At 43.9% G+C, this 14,055-nt stretch overlaps 2 protein-coding genes across 3 annotated transcripts; both read right to left on the bottom strand.

The window, feature by feature from the left end:
* Window positions 1-704: 704 nt before the first annotated feature.
* LOC120694814 (probable histone-arginine methyltransferase CARM1) lies at window positions 705-8,174 on the bottom strand. Of its 2 annotated transcripts, none has more exons than XM_039978106.1 (15): window positions 7,865-8,174; window positions 7,536-7,607; window positions 6,797-6,905; window positions 5,985-6,128; window positions 5,789-5,892; window positions 5,601-5,699; window positions 5,451-5,520; window positions 4,376-4,472; window positions 3,547-3,601; window positions 2,844-2,927; window positions 2,494-2,571; window positions 2,289-2,392; window positions 2,003-2,175; window positions 1,729-1,886; window positions 705-1,133 (listed from the first exon to the last, which is right to left on the bottom strand). In XM_039978106.1, exons 1-15 carry the CDS (start codon window positions 8,051-8,053, stop codon window positions 1,053-1,055), a joined length of 1,617 nt encoding a protein of 538 aa, XP_039834040.1. In that variant the 5' UTR covers window positions 8,054-8,174; the 3' UTR covers window positions 705-1,052. The 2 variants fall into 2 exon arrangements, with proteins under 2 accessions (XP_039834040.1, XP_039834041.1); XM_039978107.1 differs by having other exon boundaries at window positions 6,797-6,902.
* Window positions 8,175-11,435: 3,261 nt separating this feature from the next.
* Window positions 11,436-12,803, bottom strand: LOC120694813 (protein RALF-like 22). Its single transcript, XM_039978104.1, has one exon. It carries the CDS (start codon window positions 12,068-12,070, stop codon window positions 11,699-11,701), a length of 372 nt encoding a protein of 123 aa, XP_039834038.1. The 5' UTR covers window positions 12,071-12,803; the 3' UTR covers window positions 11,436-11,698.
* Window positions 12,804-14,055: the final 1,252 nt, after the last annotated feature.

The following is a 14,055-nucleotide window of genomic DNA, read 5'->3' as shown; positions in this document are numbered from 1 at the left end:
TCCAACCGGTCCGGTAAACCGGAACCGGAGGCCAGCGGTTTGGATTAACCGGTCGGAAAAAAAAACCCTGGTCACAGCTAGTAGTACGAAATCCCGGTACATACATACTAGTAGTACTGTATGATGAAGCGTTTATTTTATTGCAGTTCGGATGGCTGGTGGCTGCGACGACATGCTCATGCGGTGCCAGAATGAAGACGACAGACTCCGCGCCACGGACGAATGGCACACCGGGAAATCACCCCCATGTCGCAGGAAGCACGCAGGGATATTCCACTGCCGGCAACGTTGTTGATGGCTTGATGCACTCTGCGATCGATCAAACCAACCTGCACGGCCTCACGTGTGTCGGATTCCAAGCTCTTTTTCAACTTTGTCACTGGCCTTTTTCTGCAGCTCGGCGGATTTCAGATCGGATCAAGCCTTCAGCATCCCTCCCACATCGCAGCCGATCCAGAGCTCAACTCAGCAGAAGGATCAGATCCACCATCAGAACTATCTTCACAACCACCACTCCATCTCGATTGATGGCCACAAAACTAGGGACCCGGCGGCCATGATTACTTCACATGCCGGGCCCGGGCATTCCAACGGAAGTTGTCACGGTAGGGACCAAAACAAACTCCTGCCTGCCGCAGGCTATGCCGGGCCGATTTGTGCGTCAGGACACGCCACGACAAAAACAAACGCAGTATGCAGCCAACTGAATCAAGAACGCGTATTCAAAACCAAACAATTTAATTTCTAGTAACAAGAATAGAGGAAACAACATACAACTGTCCTAGTTAGTAGATGCCTCCGCTGTTTAGCTTCGCCTGAAACAAGATACACTTTATAATTGCTGTTTTTTTTACTCCCTTGCAAGTAACGGAGCAGACAAGAGCACAATTGGCTGCAGCTGCACAACTCAAGAATGATCTTACATCTCGAACGTGGTGTTAGCCTGTGGTAGCTAACGCCTAAAAACAAAGGCTAAGGGGCACACTGAAACTGTTGTACAGACCTGAGCTCGTTGCTGGAAGCAAAGCATGCAACTCAGGTTTCCACGATATCTAGTGAAGGCCACACTCCTGGTCTACTTGATCTATAGTGATGCCTGGGCTAAGCCCTTCCTGCATTTGCTGCTCAGATCCCTGTTTGAGGTACTAATGTTACAATGGCGCATATGACCAATGCAGCAAAGAATTGCAAATCCCTCAAAAAAAAAAAAGCAAAGAATTGCAATGAAATGCTGAATGAAAACTTCTGTAATAGCAATTACAAAACCAAACGGACCAGAGGTGATTCAGGATAAATATCAATCTAACAACTTATAACTCATATGTGGGTCTCAGCCCCACAACCCTACCTAATCATGATCTCATGGCAATGGCTAATGGCCAGACAAACTAATTTTGTCCACTGTGATGGCCCTGGAGTGGACAGGAGCCATGTTGCGTTGCTTCAGTGCTGCAACATGTCAACTATGGTACAATTATCACAGTTACCCACCATGCATATCACTACAATTTTTGCAAGAATTTTCCTCAAGTGACTTGTAGTGATAAGAATGCCACTACTATCAGCAAACCTTGCTAGAGCAGTACGAGTTTAAGACCATGCATGTGCAATGGATAGAGCGCAGCAAGCCAACAGACAAATCGACTAACATGCTTTAGAGTTACGAATACAGGATGAAGATGAACCATGACCTGGAAGGTTGGAAGGGCAGAATTAAGAAATAATTACCTGTGGCTGCAAACATGGTAATTGCTGCTGCTGCTGATCTTGCTGCAACACGTAGGATTGTGGCTGAGACAACCTGTAGTACGGCTCCTTGAGTTCAAGTTTACCTGTGGATGTCTGTAGGATACCGCCTTGATCCGCACCCACACCCCACATTTTAGCTTCAAGAAACGAATCGAAAGAGCATAAGAACAAACTATTAGAAAAACAGGGATAAGAACTGTAGTTTCAAATATAGAAAACTGAAGAGAGATGAAAAAATGGGAGAGGGCCTAACCTGACATAGTCAAGTAAATTGTGTAGCTTTGAGAACTGTGGGCTACCAGATGAAGGCGACCAGTTATTTCTTGGCCAGCCATGACATACAATGGCTGTGAAAGCACACATCGCAGCTGGTACCAATGAGTGGTAGGTGAACCTGGAGCAGTGGTAAGCCACCTTTGCACAGTGCTGCAGCATAGGTAGCATGTTTGAAAAATGGAAGACAAATCTAAAAGGATAGCTGCAACTCAAATACCACTACAGTCTATACAGAATTCCAATAAGATTTGAGATAAACTGACCTCCCATTGAACAATACATCAAACCAACAAGCTAACCCGTGTACTCTAGTGCCAACAGAAGCTACAAAACTAAGAGGAATATCAATCTTGTAAAGCTCCTCTTCCTGAAAAAGAAAGATAAGCATGTCATATTTTGACATAACGCAATAAAACTCAGAAAAATCCACATGTACATTTGATCTCATCCCCAGGAGCACTTTTTTACCTTCATGCTAGTAAAATCAAGTGTATGATATGTTGGTGGAGAAATCAATAATCTAGGGTCAAATGCATCCACAACAGGCTGCATGATGAGAATAAAATAAGCATTTAGATTCGTAAAAGAAGAACAACCAATCAGACTAACAAGAACACCTCTAGCACAGAACCAGGGAAGAGTAATAGAAGAAAACTCAGGAGAACCATTTACTACACAAGTGATTCGGTAGTCATCTACCCCAACCTATGCCAGTTCCAATTTATAAGCACATAAAAAGGCAGTAGAGATTAGTACACAAGCCAGATAGGGCGTAAATATATCTCCTAACAAAATATAGTGGGGCTGTGAGATGTAACCTGTGAAAAATACCCCTGGAAAGCCGAACCATGTAATGGTGTAAGATCAACACCAAAAAAGTTGTGCTGCTGCCAAAAGAGAGCCTGCAAGAACATCATACACAACCCATTATACAACATTGCCTGAGAGATCTGAGACTAAAACTAAAGGCACGCAGCAAAATAACTACTAAGAGTGTGTTTAATCAAATAAGATAGATCTTTTTACGGCAAATAGAATGACATTCTAGGAAAGCAAACAAGATGGCAGCATACATAACAAAATCAATGATTGATAAGCAGAAGTGCTGCCAAAGTGAAGTCATCACTTTAATCAAGCAAACGTAGAAGATGATATCTTCCTATCCTACTTTAATACCTAGGCATTTTTTAAAGCATGCTTTAATATTAGATAGATGGCTAATAGGACACTAAGCATCAATAAAGACTTGGGTTCAACATTTAATTATCAAAACAAAATATGAGCAAAAATATCATGGCAGTTGGATAGGCTTAGAATCCCAATGGTTAGCTAGTTAGCCAATTACTAGCCCACAGATTCACCTTAATATTTGCTTTAGATATGTTAAGAATGCCCAGTGATGCAGCACTAGACTTCAAGCCTCAGTCAAGGCAATACTGCTACTGTTAAGAATGTTCACAATAAAGCTAATAAAGGCATTAGACGACAAGAGTGTAATAAAAAAAAACTTGCGATGATTACCTTGTTTGCCATTTCAACATAAAGGTATTCATCAGAAAAGGGAGCCACGTGAATCCTAGAAATATTCAAGACATGAATAGCAATGAGTAATTTCAAGATAGCAAAGGCTGAAACAAAAAACCGACGAAGTATGATGACTACAACCCAACCATTATTTCAAATGTTACTGGAACTGGATTGATTATAATATCATTAAACACCTATGTTGAAAAGGCAAAGCACTTCAACCTTCTAAAATAGCCCTACATGATGTCCCAATTATATTCCAATCCCACCCCAATTTCAAATGGCATCCTTATGATGTGCCATTCTATTGGCCAATGATTTCAAGTCAACTCCACAAGTGCATGCTACCAAACAGAGACTATACTTGTGACTAAGTAGTAGTTGGCAAAAACAACATGGCCAAAGGCTAAAGCATGGGTGCCTGACTACAAGGTCCAAACAATACCTCAAACCTTAGGAAGCAAAAGATCAGGAAGTTTGCTACAATAATTACATGTAACTGAACCAGAGAAATGCAGAGGCTGGTCCGAGTCTAAGATCATACTAACTTGTACTCTGGTGACTTGGTGACATTTATTGCTGTATGACACACATAATGTATTGATAATTTATACATGTTTTAAAATTCGCAATCCATCATTAAGAGAGCCACCGAGATGATATGTTCTGAAATTGCACAGGATACAAAAAAAAAATGAACCCCTCGTAGCACAAGCATGATGCCAACTGAATGCAAAACGACAAAGGAATCGAGAATAACTTAAGACCATGCTGGTCCCAGAGCAATTTAAATTTTTTATGTAACTCTTATGGCAAAACACACCTTCCTGTCGTTGGAAACATTTTACCATCTGGAGCAAGGAATCTGTCCCTAGCTATAACATAGGATTCCAGCATCCTCTCATTAACCAAAAGAGTTCCTAAAAACAAGGAATGCAAATTAATCAGAATCAGTAAACAATGCGGGGGGGGGGGGGGGGGTCATGATATTATCATTACTCCTCAAAAAGTTTGAGTTGTCAAAGTTGTAACAGCAAACAGATTTTCTTCAGTCAAAAGCTGTGCTAGACTAAAACCAGACACTTGATTCGTGAATAACATTTAATCTTTATAAGCATAAGTACCTGACCATGTTCAACAGAACAGAGACCATTTTTTTCATACATACAGTAGTTCCTACTTTGCAAATGTCGGATTTCAACTTGGAAAAAACTCCTTTTTTCCAAGCCATTTTTAGTTTGACAATAGTTTAGACAATAGTGTAAATTTAACATAAACTAAATTTTATTTTGAAAAGTGAATATATGATATCTTCTAGTTGTTTGGTGTATGGGCAATGCCAGTTGCCACAACATCCAGATAACAATAATTCGCTACTAGTTAACCAAACTAAACTGAATTTGATCAATATATGTTTAGATGAGCATATATGAGTTATACTAAAATTGTTTAAAAAGGTATATACTGATATAAGAAAGTAAATTCTAGACCATATTTTCAAAATAAAACGACAAGGGTGAAACATCACAAATATTAGTTGCTGTAGCTCGGGCAGCAACTCTCCATAAGACTCAATGAATGGTTTAAGCTAAGCAAGTAATGTCATTGTCACCTATTGTACAAGGTGAATACCATGGACTCATAAAATGAATGACACTTCTAACAGAAAAAAAAAGGTCTGCATATTGATACTCTTGTCATTAATAACAAGTTAAACGCATGATAGCAACATAACATTAAATTTTCTTTACCCAGCAGCAAAGACTGCAAATACCATAACATACAAGTAATCAATGTACAACATACTGCAGAAAAAGGATTGTATGATCTGGACACAGACAAAGAAAAAAAGAACAGGACATCGTAGAAAATAAAGCGAGTGTTCCGAGCCAGCATACCCATAGGCTCAGAAATCAGTATGTCAGCCTTCTCTGGAAGTTCTACTTCCTCAACCTTGCCTTTGATGACCTATTTATGAGGGGGTAAACTATCAGTTGAGGATCAAAGGCAACAAAAAAGGGTACAGATCCAAGGGATACAAAACAAACCGTGATCCGTTGACCAAGAGATGGGTTCCCAGAGATTAGCCGTTGAGCATGTTCAGCCATTTCAGATGCCTCAACCGCGTAAACATGTCTGGCACCAGCCTAACATTAACATACCAAACACGATCTGTCATATCATATTACTATATCAAGCACAGATGTAGGAGAGGAAATGGAAGTTTAAAGCTCACCTGGGCAGCAAATAATGAAAGAATACCACTACCAGCTCCAACATCGACCACAACTCGGCCCTCAAAGTCAGAACGGTTTTCCATTACCGCAGCATAATATGTTCCTGAAAGGAAAGAATATTTATTCAGAAAGTTGACTACTTGACATTCTGTGGATTGAGGAATAAAATTAACTGCACTTCAGTGAAAAGGTTACCTGTCCTCACAAAATCTTGTAACATATTTTGCTGATGTAAGAGCTGACCATAGTAGTGGAAATACATCTTTGCTGATGATGCCTCAATTTTTGTATCAAATTTGCTTTTCGAAGCAATTATTGATCCATTCTCCAACGGCTCACCTGTCACATAAGCACTGATGAGCATTTTTTTCCTCATAAAAAAGAAAATGAAAACTGTTAAGTTTGTTGCATTCATGTTAGCATAAGTTATGCAATCAACATATCTGTTCTATGTTTATCTTTGTTTTTTTTTTGGTAACACCTCGATGTAACATTACTTGATTTCAATAATATTTCTCTTATCGAAAAAAAAAATTGTTTTGATGCTCTGAAGATGCTCGAGTGTTCATGTAACTTGGCCAAATAATTTTTTTAAAATCATGCAGATTACTCTAATATTCTGATTGATAGAATGAGAGTTAGATTCTAGAAGATCTGGCTGTGCAAATACAAAGCACAAATAAGCATGTTCTGGAAATGACAAAAAAACATATATCCCCTCATCATGAAGGTAAAATTTAAGTACATATGGAAATAAATTTCTTCTGATGTTTCATCGGATTGTAGGGTTAGATGAGCATGAGAAACCACAATGCAAGTCAGTATGCCACCAAGTACTCTGAAATTTACTAAAGCGCTGGGCAATGATTGTTTCACATTATGAATATGTGTACATACATTCAATGTTATATATGTGGGTATTAAAACTAACATTAAGAAAAGGACTCAAAACAATGCAACAAAACGTACTGCTGAAATTATCTGAAACAAGTCATGAAAGGACAAACCAGCTTTTCCACTAATAACTTGGTGTTTCCATCGTTGAAAAGCTAAAGAGAAGGCTTTGCTCTCAGCTTCTGTCCTAAGAACAACCTTAATTGCTCTTGAAAATGACTTCTGCCTCAAAGAATTGAGAGTTAACATGAAGCCATTTAAAATGTACTACAAGAAAGTTTTAATGTACAAGGACAGAGAATGATCTTCAAATTCACATATATTAACTTTATTACACATCTAGTCCATGGTAAAGAATTTATGCACGAAGTTGTTAGTATGTCAGCAATTATGGCAACGGAGCATGCAACTTTATGGCATGCCAACATATAGTAACCGCTTATCAGAGTGCTATTTATGCTCTAATTCAGCGAAGGCAGCGTATAATTAACTAGTACTTGACAGCTTGATGCTTCATTTGTCAAAACTCAAAAGCATAGGGTCAAAGCCTGTGCTGGTGGATAAAAACAGTGCAAGTGCATGTTTGCCATCCAAATCTGAAGCTACATTCAACTACAATTAGAAATGTCGTCACTTCACATAAGCATCGCAAGGTTTGCTGACTTGTATACTCTTGACTAAGTTGTGATTAGAAGAAAATATGCCGAAAAAAACATCTGTGCTCCAGAAACAGAATGCAATGCAACCTGCCACGCTACACAGCTGGATATTCATAAAGTCAGCGCAAGCAGCAATTCGACCAAACAAAAGCACGAAACTAACGAGCAAATCGCCGAATAAACAGAATATTACCTCCTCGACGCCAGCCTTAGCCTCCGACTCGCCACACAAGCACAGCCACTCACTCGGCCCCAGCTTAAATATCTGCAAAATTCAACGGTGTTACGTCCCCAAACGTGTCGAAGGCTCGAAGCAGCTTGCACCTCCCCAAAACCACGCCCAATCCAGCCAAATCAATCCCAGAGGCAGCACACAGCGCCACTACCCTCCCGCTACCCCCAAATAACATTCACTGAGATCAGGGTGGCTACCTGGGCGTCGGAGAGGTCGATCTCGATCGTGGGAGCGCCACTACCCTCCCGCTACCCCCAAATAACATTCACTGAGATCAGGGTGGCTACCTGGGCGTCGGAGAGGTCGATCTCGATCGTGGGCTCCACCTCGGGCTTCCCAGCCTTCACGAGGCTGAGGCGCGGGCCGCCGGTGGCCGCGGCGACGCCGAACGCGGCCGTGGCCCCCTCGGCCGCCGGCGCGGCGGCCGCGGAGACGTCGGAGAAGGCGACGTTCTGGAACAGGTCCGGCGACGCCATTGGGCCCGGGACCCCGGGATCGCGAGGCCGCCTAGGGTTTGGGGCGGGGGGGACTGGAGCGAGGGGCTAGGGTTTTGGGCGGGGGGGCGGAGGCGGGACTGGAGGGGGCGCTTTTGCTGGCGTGTAGGGCGAGCTGCTGCTGTTTGTACGCGTGGGTGGACTGGCCTGCACACAGCGGCGAGGCCCCCTACAGGGACAGCTCTTTTTTTATTTGGTGGGGAGGAGACGACGACGCGGACCCTGCCGCCAGCGTCAGAGTTTGCGGGAGAGTGGACCCACAAGTCAGTGGCAGGTTTATCGTGCGAGCTCGCCGCTTTCGCAACCGTGTGCAGGTAGGTAATCCCCGTCTAAATCGGGTAAATTGTGAATTGGGCTCTCAGGACATTCTAGTTGTAATCCACTTGTGGGCCAATGTGCGCTTGTGGGGTCCATAGTTGTTTGGGCAATTTCCCATTTTGGCCATAACGACATGGAGGCAAAGGCAACTCCTTGGATTTTTGGCCATTTGACAAGCTCCACTCCAAATGGCAAGCGGCACGGATGAACAAGGATTGTTGGCTTTTTGGCATTGCCTGCAATTCCCATCATCAAAGGCCTTGTTTATGTTTTCAAAAAATTTCATACAATATCCGTCACATCAAATCTTCGGAGACATACATGGAGCATTAAATGTAGTTGAGAAAAATAACTAATTACACAGTTTAACTGATTAGCACGAGATGAATCTTTTAAGTTTAATTAGTTCATAATTAGATATTATTTATCAAATAACAACGAAACGTGCTACAGTACCAAAATCCAAACCTTTTCACCAACTAAACACACCCTTATTATGTGAGAATGAGTGTTGCAAATATCCCATGGTTTCATGATGGCCGGACGATCCATCCGACGGCGGGTCAAGCGGAAATTCATTTTCCAAACGGGGAGAGCAAAACAAAAACGAGATTGTAAAGGGACAGAAAAAGGAAAACTGAGAGGGAAATGACATCTCAATACAAAAAGCATTTTTTTGTCCGGTTGGCAATGAAATCGTGCATTTACATTGATCCATGCAGAAGATCGAAACCGGTAATATCTCGGAGGAATATAATGCAACAAATCTTTGCGCAAACATCAATCTAACACATTTCTTGCCTACTTAGAAATTTGATGTCTGAAATCTCCGTTGCTTGCCAAATCCTTCCACAACCATATAAATAAACTCTACTTAGACAATGAATTTGGGTGCACAAAGCCTCTAGGACTACGCCTCGGAGAATACGACGTTAAAGATGTCACCGTCGCCCATCCGATGAGCCGGAGTTAGGTTTTCACCCGGAGGACTCATGACCCTTCGCAAAAAGCATCACAATAATAACCCAACACAACAATCAGGTACAGCTTTCGCTTGATCACTATAGTAGTAATTAAAGATGAAAAACACGTAACTGAAGATCCCAGTGGATAACTTGTCGCCGTGATGGGATCAGCGAACATCTCTCCAACTATCAAGTCTTCATGCCAGCATATCTACAACCGTCGCACGTTACTAATATAAAGATTATTGAGAAATGCATACAGATATCCCTCATTCCCCTTCCCTCCTTTTCTTTTCCATTTTGTCGGGGAATTTAGTGGTCCACATGTCCTCTATCTCAGCCGGGTCAACCGCCAATCATCGACTGGTGGAACAGCAGTCCTTGCACAGCTGTGGGCCTCTCCGTCTGATTGCCACTGCAAAATCGTCAAGAAATGCTGCAGCGAACTTCACAGATGAACTTGTCATACCAACTGGCATGCAGGACGAGGTGCACAAACGCGCAGGCAGTGCCACACCGGTTGGTTTCAGCTGAGCTGAAACCTCATCGCTGTCTCCGTGTCTTGTCCCTTGGCCATCGCAGCCATCTAGAGAGGGAAGAGTGTAGTTACGCCAGTCTCAATGGGGATTTTATAGAGAGTTTTATGACATTAAATATCATCAATTTTGCTGACGTGGCAAGAAGAGAGAATAATGGAGTTTCATGGGATGTGAGAATAATTTCATCACCATGAAATTCATCTGGCACGGTTACCTAGTTCTCAGTCTAGGTATCTGTGCCCATAAAACTCCCACTGAAACTGGCCTTAAGCACGTCTATTCCGACTTGTAAAAGAAAGGAGCTGCGTTCATTGCTTCATCAAGCCAGGGCCGGCCCTGGGCCAGTGCCAGCGGTGCAACCGCACTGGCCTCAGGAATTAGAGGGCCTCCAAAAATTAGTGTGAACTAAGCCCAGTTAGTCACAAGTAGGCCTGTTAAAGAGGAAGATTGATCGATCGACTCCGCCGTCCATCCCGCTGCCCGCCTCGTTGCGCCTCCTGCCCTCCTCGACTTCTTCGCGTCGCGACTCGCGAGACGCTCGATCGCCGGCCGCCGCGCAATCTGCAGATCACTGCCGCTGCTAGCTTGTGCCCGATTGCCAATTTGCCATTGCCGATCAAGGTTCAAAATCTTCCTCAGACACATTCCCTTGTCTATTTTTTCCCTAACAGTACGGTTAGATATACTCAAACTAATTTCGATTTTTGTATCAATGATAGTTTTCTTTTCAGTTTGTAGGGTCACCCAATCAAATCACATGTCTTCTAGTAGAAAGTTTGCATCCGGCGGTGAGAAAAGAAGAAAAAAGAAACGTCAAGATGAGTTGATTCAATCACAGAAAGGTGCTATGGACAAATTTATTCAGAAAAAGAAACCAAACCCTTCAAGAAACTGTTAGAAGAAATTGTTTTAAATGATCTAGAGACATTTCTCTTTTGTATTTTAAATTTGTTAGTGTGAGATTGGCTAATGACACTGAATTTTTCAATATTATCTTATATTTTTATGGTAAATGGGGGCCTCCATTTTTTTGTTCCGCACCGGGCCACAAAGATGTCAGGGCCGGCCCTGCATCAAGCAGCCAAAAAGTCAGCAGAGATCATTAGACTGTCCGTCATCCATGGCAGCAGAAGATCAGCAGATCGTCCATCATAAGCAGTTGTTGATTGTGATGGCACGCAACGAACGAGCTGCATGCTGAGGGACTACGATGCATCGTCTCAGAGTCGGAGTTCATCTTTACTGCCTATGATCCTCACTTCTGCTAATATCGGCTGAATGAAAAAGATTGATGTTTTTTATGGCAATTGATGTTTTTTATGGCAATTGATGTATTGGTTTCAAGGGGGCCTTGCATATATATATATATATGTGTGTGTGTGTATATGTATATGTGTATATATATATATATATATATATATATATATATATATATATATATATATATATATTGCGTTATCGTGGATCAAACCCAAAAGTCCTGGGAACAAAGGCAACGCAAAAGAACTTGCAATATTTTTGCATGAGCACCACGCATTTGAATGCTGTAAGAATCAGTTGACTTATATATTTGGTTATATGGCCGCCATACATCACACAAACACACAACGTCACTCTTAGCACAAGAATAGCAACGATTTACACGGCGAAATGGTAAAGATGAATTAAATTCGTTTTCAGCTGCTCGGGCCCAAGTGAAGCATCAACAAATTAATAAGCAAAGCAAAGAAAAAGAGACAAACGGCGCGAAATGGCAGAGCGGAGACAGCAACGCCCTGGAACAGGCCCTGCGGCCGCCGCCTACCTCAGCCGCGGCACTGCGTGATTGCTGAGCAGCCGCGGCTGTAGGGGTTGGCCTCTGCGCCGGGTCGGCAGTTGTAGTAGGACGCGCCGCGCTGCGAGCACGGGACGCTGTCCCTGGACAGCGCGAGGTAGCTGATGTACCCCGTGCTCGTGGAGTTGCCGTCGGCGCTCGTCGCGTTCGCGTCGGGGCTCGTGCCGTTGAGGTCTTCCAGCCGCCGCCTGCCGCCGATCACGCCGCCCAGCCCGAACACGTCGTCGTCGCCGCCGATGATCATCAGCTCCTTGTCCGCGGCGCGCACGTAGGACGACGCCGACGCCGCGGCCACGGCGAGCACGGCCGCGATGGTGAAGAGCAGCGGAGCGTGCCGTGCCATGGCGATGGGATGGACGACGTGCCGGGGTCTCTCTCGCTCTGTGCCCGCCGGGAACCTGTGATATGGCCGGCAAGGGCGCGCACATGTCAGAGATTTTAAACACGAGACGGGCAAGGGGAGGAGGAATCATTTGGACAGGCGGGCCTCCAGCTGCCATTGACTTTCGACCTCTCTCTTGGCAGTTGATAGGATTGGGCTTCCACTAACAGGATATATCTTCTCCCCAAAAGAGAACTCCCTACAGGAGAATCATGAAAATGATGATTGCCAGTTTAGCTTTGACTTCCTCCTTTTGTCTAATCACCTAATAATGTTGGCTGTAAACTCTTGGCCTAAGTAAGAACTGAACACCAGATACTCCATGCCTCATTTGAAAATAATTTTTTATCTTTACTTACTTATAAAAAACAGATCGTTTTATAAGCGGATCGTTTCTGCGGTACAATTGACTTTGATCCGTTTTTACTTACTGAACGGTGGACCCGATCGTCTCTTCTCAGACATGGGGACCCTCCCTAATCGTGTTCCCCTCCGCATGCCTGACCCTCCCTAATCGCCGTTCCCCTCCGCACACCCGACCCTCCCTAATCGTGTTCCCCTCCGCACGCCCGCGCCTCCGGCGTTCCCCGCCACACGTCCTCCTGCGGATGCGGCAGGGCATCTTGGAGCTGCGGACGGAGGCGGGGTGTTGCGCCTTGGGCCGGCGGACGGGACTGGTTGCGGCGGGGGCTGGGGGCGGCGTGAGCTGGGAGCGGCGGAAAGCGTTGGAGGCCGGGGTGGGAGCTGCATCATCGGCAATCAGCGGCGGCTCCATGGACCATGGTTTCGGCCTCCCCTTCCTCTTGGTGGCTGCTCGTCCATCCAGCGCCTTCCCCCACGCTGGTGCCCCCTGTTGCCTCCTATCCGAATCGGAAGCGAAGCACCGGGAGTGGAGGCGGTGCCCCGTAGCCTCGTATTCGAATCAAAAGCGAATCACCGGTACGTCTGAATCAAAGTCTTGGCCGACTCTGAGTCAAAGTTGCGTTTTTGTTCCGACGCATATTCAAGTTGCTTTCTTGTTTCTGTATGTAAATAGTTGGAGTATCCTTTTTGCAGAGACATCTGAAAATTGCTGGGTCATCTCCAACGTGTTATCGCCGAGACGTTCCTCGCCGTAGACGAAATCACGAAGTTGTCGGCTTTGTGTCCTCTCGTGCCGCACCTTTGACGTCACCAGTAGCACTGAGATTTCCTCTACCAACACCCTGCTGTTTCAGCTTCTTAACTACATACTGCACACAAGGTACGAACCAGTTTTTCCAGATTATGTGCGCGCCTATTGTTAGTTTTGGCCTCTCCGGCAATACTATGTTTCATTCAATTTCTGAAAAAAACAAAGACTGAACAAAACTGGTTTACAAGTTCAGAGTTTGGTTGCATGTTAGAATGGCCCTCTCAATACAGAGAAGATGTGGTTCAGTTCCTATTGTAGTTGTAGAATTTCAGATGTTCTTCTTTTCTGAATTACATTCAGATTTATCAGTAGCGCTTCATTGTAGTTTGATTGTCCTTACAGAAGGGCATCAAGGGCTGGACTCAATTGGATGCAGATGATTCATTGCCATTCTGAACATTGACCTAGATATTGTGAGCAAAGAATACATGTGGGCTAATTTACCGTAACTTTGTCGTCAATCCTCATTTTTGTAGTAAAGCAGAGCTATCTTCAGAATAAATTTGGGCAGCTCAAACGTAGAGGTTCCATATTCTGAATGTGTCAGCATACTCAGGAAAATTCTTTGGCACATATGGATGCTCTTCGGTAGCAAAACCTACGAGGCTACGACACCTTTGGACTATAGTACTACTACATGATACGTATGCAAAGACTAGCCAAGAAACGAGGATGTTGTGCTTTTTTCTTTCTGTGGTCACCGAGTGCACCTGCTGATAGATTGTTGCTGAAACTGATGTCCAACGCAGGTTGGGTGCAGACTGCAGAGGAG

The sequence above is a fragment of the Panicum virgatum genome, chromosome 2K (genome assembly GCF_016808335.1).
Source record: "Panicum virgatum strain AP13 chromosome 2K, P.virgatum_v5, whole genome shotgun sequence".
NCBI classification, from domain to species: Eukaryota; Viridiplantae; Streptophyta; class Magnoliopsida; order Poales; family Poaceae; genus Panicum; species Panicum virgatum.
This window is presented reverse-complemented; position numbering and strand designations above follow the sequence as displayed.

Excerpts from the sequence above, each read along its gene's own strand:
- LOC120694814 (XM_039978106.1), bottom strand. The coding sequence starts at position 8,053 with ATGGCGTCGCCGGACCTGTTCCAGAACGTCGCCTTCTCCGACGTCTCC. Across the intron at positions 2,928-3,546 it reads ATGTTGAAATGGCAAACAAG|GCTCTCTTTTGGCAGCAGCA; the intron begins GTAATCATCGCA and ends ATGTTCTTGCAG. Across the intron at positions 2,393-2,493 it reads TTGATTTTACTAGCATGAAG|GAAGAGGAGCTTTACAAGAT; the intron begins GTAAAAAAGTGC and ends TTTCTTTTTCAG.
- LOC120694813 (XM_039978104.1), bottom strand. The coding sequence starts at position 12,070 with ATGGCACGGCACGCTCCGCTGCTCTTCACCATCGCGGCCGTGCTCGCC.